Below are 6744 nucleotides of genomic sequence, written 5' to 3'. Positions count from 1 at the left end.
AAACAATACGTGAGCCCAAAAATAACAAACATTACGATGTCCCTGTGTAGCCGGCGGAAACACAAAAAACTGACTTGGGATAGAAGGAGGAGTCTTTATTTAATGTGGTTGATGTGTTTCCTGTTGCAGGCAGGCAGAGCCTATATCTTGATGGCTGTCCTGGAAGATGACTGGGGAAAAATTAGCATTATAGAGTAGAATAGAGAGAAGAAAGAAAAGGAGAGAAAGTGGGTGTGGAGAAAGAAGGGTGTGCTAAAGAGAAAGCGTGAGGCTCAAGGTACTGGTAGTTGGATAGTGACCACATTTTCCAGGAAATGGAGGTTTCCAATTAAGAGAAGAGAATGGCCACATTTGCTGATAAGTAGTGTGTGATTCCCAGATTTTATGGAATTTAGGGAGCTGGTCATTCAGAGCAGTGGCCATTTTCTCAAAAGTCAGGGAAATGTTAAAAAGGGATTTAGGTTACTTGAAAAGAGTGGTCTGCTTTTTTTAGTATCTGGTGATCAACTCCTTTGCAGTAGTAAAGGCATGGATAAGTAGGTCAAATCCATGTTGTTGCAGTCCGCCATTTTTTTTAATTATTTAAGGGGACCTCTGCCACGTTTGTCGGAAAGATCTGATCAAAAGAGATTAGATTATTGATAGGTATGGGACCCAAAACATTTACTCTTAGGGCAGTCCCACCATATGTGTGAATGTGCTCTTGACATTACAGCCTCTAAAACACTGGGATGGATAGCTGGGGATAGCATTAGAGAAAGTCTAATAAGTACACAGAGTACCATCAAACTAGCAACCTATAATTGGCCAGAACATTGATCAAGCTTTTGAGCCAAATATCTTGCCACTCTACTCTGGGGAATGAAATCTCAAATTCTTTTTTTTCTCTCCCAATTGACAGTGTGTTTAGGTAAGCAGAAAGAGCAAGAGAATAATAATTTTGAATGGCTTGTGGTGGAGATAATGCCTGGAGCGTGAAGGTCCTTAGAGCAGATAGTTTGAAATGGGGTAAGGCACAGGGGACCATCAGTATGTTTAAGTGAAGAAGATATGTAGTGTTTTATTTGCACATACTGGAACATTTCTGCTGCGGGAATAGTGAGTCCTTGAGAGATTCAAAAGATACAAGGCCTGGCGACCTAAGGAGGTCATAGATGCTCTTAGGAAAATTCCAGCCTGGAACAAACAGGGGGTCCCCAAGAAGGTGAAAGGGTTGAGTGCAGGGATTTAATTTTGCCAAAATATTTGACACTACCCTACACTTTAGGGAGTGCTTTGCAATAGGGCTAGGTAGATGCATCTAATACGTGGGTGGGGTCCATAAAATAGCATGGGTAGAGATAGGTGAGGCCAGAGATGATGAGGCCAAGACTCACCCATAGGGGTACATTCGATTATGCATGTAAAAGGGCCACTTTGGAAATCTGTATCACTTGGTAGTAAATGGTAGGTTGCCTGCATCCTAGCAACCAATGATACTCAACCATACATCGTAATTAGTCGCCAGGATGCTGGTGGGTGTGCCACACATGGTCCTTGGTTGCTAGGGTGCTGCATCCTAGCAACCACTGACATGGGGTGGACACTAAGCTAAGACACTGAGGAAGCACAGTGGGGGAACACTGAGCTAGGACTAAATTACACCGAGATGAAAGAGATTGAGGGGAATGTATCAAAACTGCAGCAAACAAAATCTGGAGCAGCTGTGCATGGCAACCAATCAGCTTCACTCTTTCATTTTCAAATCTTAACTGAACAAACTGAAGAGAGAAGCTGATTAGTTGCCCTGGGCACCTGCTCCATATTTTGCCTGCTCCAGTTTTGATAAATTCCCCTCGTTGTGTTTACAACCAGTTTCGTTATCTCCAAAATGGCGGTATTTCTTTGTGAATTTGTCACAGACATGGTTCTTGTAGTGACAGCAAATAGCCAAAGATAAGTCACCAGCACTCAGCAATGCAACGTGTTGTCACTGTGTCGCCTTGTGGAAGGGAGCCTCCATGGCCCCAGAAACGTTGGCTCATTGACCTATGTGACATAATCTGCAATCAAACTAACTTTTTTGCATGTTAAAGTGCTGAGTGCTAGTGACTTATCTTCAGATACCTGAGTAATGGCATTAGAACTGACCCACTGCTTTTCTGAATTTGGCGCAGTACTTTCTAAAACAGCCGTAATGCCATCAAAGTGTTGCAAATGCTACCCTTAATAAGTGAAGAAATCGCCAGCACTCCTGCGTTACAAGAATGTCAGACCTTGTTCATTTGCAATTGATGGAGGTGCCCTCCGCACACCTTTCAGCAGTCCCGGCCAACAATCAAATAAATGGTGCTCGAAGTAACTTCACGGATGGCACCGTGCAAAACACAAGATTGAAGAAAATAGGTCACCAGCACTCCATAAGTTAAAATGAATGAGTCCTTTTAATGGACAATGATGTCACAGAAATCCAACATGAGCCGACGTTTCGGGGCCACACAGGGTCCCTTCTTCAAGGCAAGAGATGTGACAATGTAATAACATCCACAAGCTACATATATACCCCATGTAATCAAATCATTAGTGATGTACACGCCCCCAGTGATGTAAAAACGGCGGGAAAAAAGGCCATTTTGAAAAAAAGAACAGAAAAAACTCTATATGATATAATCTCATTTAACGTCATCATATATAAAACATCATATATATAACATCCAAACTACTTACTGGACGGTCCCCGCAATCTGATGCTCAAGATCAATGCCATGGCTGTGTGTCATCCGCCGTAGAGTTAGTCAGTACGTGGCAGGGATATATCTGATGGCTGTTCGTTACTCCATAGTATGTGGCGCGTCGCTTGGTATCGGCGTATTCAATACGCGTCATCAGTAACCATAGCGATCGGGAGATACAACTCTCCTCTATACTATATTGCGCATGTGCCAAACTATCCGCAAGGTTCAGTACGGGTGAAGCCAGTATACAACAGGTATACCGGTGTCACTGTCAGAAAAACAAAGCATAGAGCATCAGATCGGGGGGAGAAACAGAGTAATTGAGATAAAACATATAAATAAGATATAATGAGATATAATAAGGCCATTAATTATCACCAATAAACATAATAACGGACGGACATAAAACAGTAATACAGACAAAAACAAAAGAACACAGGGCTTGTTCATTGACATCCAATCAGGTCTCAGAATGTATGGCATAAGTTGCGAGACCTGATTGTTAGACCTTGTTTATTAACATCCAATCAGGTCTCAGAATATATGACATACATTATGAGATCTGATTGTCAGACTTTGTTTATTGACGTACAATCAGGTTTTAGAATGTATGGCATACATTGTGAGACCCGATTGTCAGACTTTGTTTATTGACATCCAATCAGGTTTTAGAATGTATGGCATACATTCTGAGACCTGATTGTTAGACCTTGTTTATTGACATCCATTCTTGGAACTCAGGAGTGCTGGTGATTTCTTCACTTATTACTGTTCTGCCGGCGGTGCCATCTGCAGTCACTGCAGCACCCATCATCCATCCCTTGGATCCTTTCTGGTTAGGAGTGCCATGGGTTATGAACTCAGCAAATGCTATCCTGACTCGCCCTGAATTTTGTAGCACAAGCTGAAGCCGTGTGTGAATGAAGTGAATAGAGTGAATAAAGCACACAGGCAGCATGCTGTACACACACTATAAAAGGAGGGAGCCTTTGATTTTGTCTATAATGTTCACTCCTCTATAACTTCATTGATGTCCCCTTTTTAACAATGTTAGCATACTATGTGTCCATATTTTACACTCATTGACATTACACACAGCAGGGAGCACTGCTGGACAGCAAAGTGACCTTGTATTGTGCTGAGACAGACCAGCATTGTTAGTATCAGTGGACAGTCTGATATGGGCACTCATAGGTATATGGGATATAAAATAGCTCTTTAATATTATTTCTAATAGCCTGAAGTGAATTCAAGTCTTCAAATGACTTTGAAAATGTTTCATGTTGTTTTTTTTTCAAATGTTATACCTTTTTTTTTTTTATATATATATACATTTAAACCACATTAATACGTGTTGAGCTTTAGGCAAACAAGCTGTGTGACTGTCTTTTCAGACACATGTCAGCAGCGTGTACACAGCGCGCGCTGCATCTGTAGACAGACGTGAGAGGTCTCCTGTCCACTAGCGCGGCCCTCTTGATTCTCCTGGCTGCAAATGCCTCCTCCCTCCTTTGTCTAGAGACCTATTTACCCGCCCCTGCTCACTGCTGCCAGCGCTCCACTCCAGGTTTTGCAACCAGCCCTGGCAGCCCCGGTGCATTGTGGGTCGCCCCGGCCAGTCAGTGCGCTTGAGAATGAGGGTCCGGGCAACACAAGTGCCCCTCCCCCCGGAGCTCTAGCTTTTCTTTGTGCCTGCGTCTGGGGTCAGAGGGGAGCTGTAATGTGCCTTGAAACGACAAGCACGCTGCTATTCGGCCTCTGGAGGGTGCAGTGCGCCGTCACTGGGCGTATGCAGAATGCTTGTTTTTTTTCTAAATATTTATCTTAAATGTGTTTAGTTTATAGCAGTCTGTTACTGTATGGCCGTATGTTGCATTGAACAAAAAGTGCATGCTAGTATCACTTCGACGTGAGTCACTGAGTGTACACATATGAGCACACAAATCCCCACATAACCCACACACACAGACTGCCAGCAAGCTACACAACGAGCTCAGGCTGGAGGACACACACCTTGTGACGTCCTCGCGTTCTCAGACGTCTTACGACGTCACGTGATCTACCTCCCTCCGGGTTCCCGCTCTCCTCCCCGGGTCTTACTGCCTTAATTTGCCTTTCATGTCGGCTCATAGGAGACAGTCGGATAACTCCAGGCCCTAATTCCACGTCCAGGTCTTAGTGTCCGGCGCTAGCTTTTCTTGTTGATACGGCTCATTCTCTGTGATCCAGCGCCGGCCCTTGCTCCTTTTTGCATTGTATTGGAATACCTGTGCTGACTCCAGATTCCGGGCTTTGCGGAGCCTGGGAAAGCGTTATCCTGCCATCTTGAATCCAGCTCCGTGTTTTCCCCTATCTATGCCAATCTGTTTGAAAGCGCTCCAGCCTGTGACCCGGCTCCTACTTTCCCGTTCTGCTATACCCATGTAAGAGACCGGCCCATATCCGGGTCTTGCAGCCTCCGCTGCTTTATGCATGCTTCGGGGCTGTGCTCTTCTTGTACCCAGAACATGGAGGCACCATGCAGCTCCCACCTATAATGCACCTCATGGGTATTTCCTGTGCCATGACTGTGTATCAGACATCCTAGCCCGGGTCTTATTCCACTATCCTGGCTGTGTTCCCCCCAGTGGGCCAGTCACAGATCTGGTTCCAGTTTTTGTGTGTGATCCAGTTCCGGGGCTTGCAGCATCTCTCCCCAGACTGAGAGCGATCCAGCGTCCGGCCTTTCCTTCCCGTCCGTGGATCCAGTCCGAGCTTTTCTCTGTGTGCGATTCTTGTGCAGGAAGCTGCCAGCCCGGCTCCCTCCTCGTGTTCCACTAGCCGGGTCTTGCGGCCTCATCCTCCCCCAGTCCAGGACACCCAGCTCCGCGCTTTGCGGCCTGTCTCTCCTCCTCCTCTCTCGGTAAAATGGCCTCTCCTCCTCCTCTCCACCGCCTCGTGTCCGACTAAGCGGCTCCCCCTCCCCTCCTGTCCGAACCTAGCCCGACACCCGGGGGGGGAGGCCATCTCTTTCAGGAGCCCGGAGATGCGCCTGCGGCCTCCGCCGCCTCCTCGCACCCACCCGGTGGATACGGATTTTCCTCGTACAACCGAGGGGTGTTTCAACCTGGCCTCGGCCTGGACTACCCGCCTCCCAACGAGGCCTACAACTCCTATCCGGCCTACCCGAATCGGGCCTACCAACCGGGGTACCCCCCGCCTCGCCCTACTGCTTCCACAGGCAAACCCCCTGCTCCGGCCTACCCTCCCCCTCCTCCTCGATTCGGGCCCGCGCAGCCAGCAGCTGCTACACCGACCCTGAACCAGCTCCTCACAGCCCCGAGTCCCGGCCGGGGGTATCCGGCCTACCCGGGAGGAGACTACTCGGAGCAGCACAAAGGACCCGAAGGCTATGCAGCCAGCTGGGCCGCAGGTCAGAGAGTGGTCCACCCGCCCGGGAGCCCAGGGAGCAGCGGGCAGGCCATGCCCAGAACGTCTCAGGTAATCACGGAATAAATTGCGTATATGGGGGGGCTTTATAGGTGTGTGAAGGTGGGGCGGGAGTCAATCGCCATGTGAGCAGATGGCTGCAAACACCAAAGCTCTACCTTTATTGTGTGCCCGGGTTTGTTTTGTCCTCGGACGGGATCTGCATCAAATCGTGGAAGGGGATGACCATTGTGTGAATGCGGCCCATCATCTATCTGACGGCAGACGATGGGCGTTGTAGCCCTTCAAGAGGCTAACGATTGGGGGCAAAAAAAGATCATTAGGGGACTTGGAAAGTGCTCGAGTTGTAGCTAAAAGAGGAAGATCAGACGTGGGGAAGTGAGAGCAGTATTGTGTGAGGGTCATGCCGAGTGAAGAGGTTAGAGACAATGAGATCGGTTTGGGGCCGGCAGTGGTAGGGCCTCACCAGGCAATTACACCCAATGCTTTGTGACTAGAGTGCCAACAAACCGGCAAGATCTATACTGCCTACAGGAGAAAGTAGCTTTGTGATCATGGGGGAGGAGGGGGCTATATCTGTCACTTTGTTGTTCTTAATACA

At 47.5% G+C, this 6744-nt stretch overlaps 1 protein-coding gene across 1 annotated transcript in view; it reads left to right on the top strand.

The window, feature by feature from the left end:
* Positions 1–5707: 5707 nt before the first annotated feature.
* Positions 5708–6744, top strand: part of ARID1A (AT-rich interaction domain 1A) — a 62741-nt gene continuing 61704 nt past the window's right edge. The window contains exon 1 of the mRNA XM_018561181.1: positions 5708–6194. Coding sequence (XP_018416683.1) covers positions 6177–6194 — 18 coding nt within the window. The 5' untranslated portion in view covers positions 5708–6176. The remainder of the gene's footprint in view (positions 6195–6744) is intronic.

This window comes from Nanorana parkeri, unplaced genomic scaffold, assembly GCF_000935625.1.
Source record: "Nanorana parkeri isolate BGI_ZX_2015 unplaced genomic scaffold, ASM93562v1 scaffold505, whole genome shotgun sequence".
Classification (NCBI taxonomy): domain Eukaryota; kingdom Metazoa; phylum Chordata; class Amphibia; order Anura; family Dicroglossidae; genus Nanorana; species Nanorana parkeri.
This window is presented reverse-complemented; position numbering and strand designations above follow the sequence as displayed.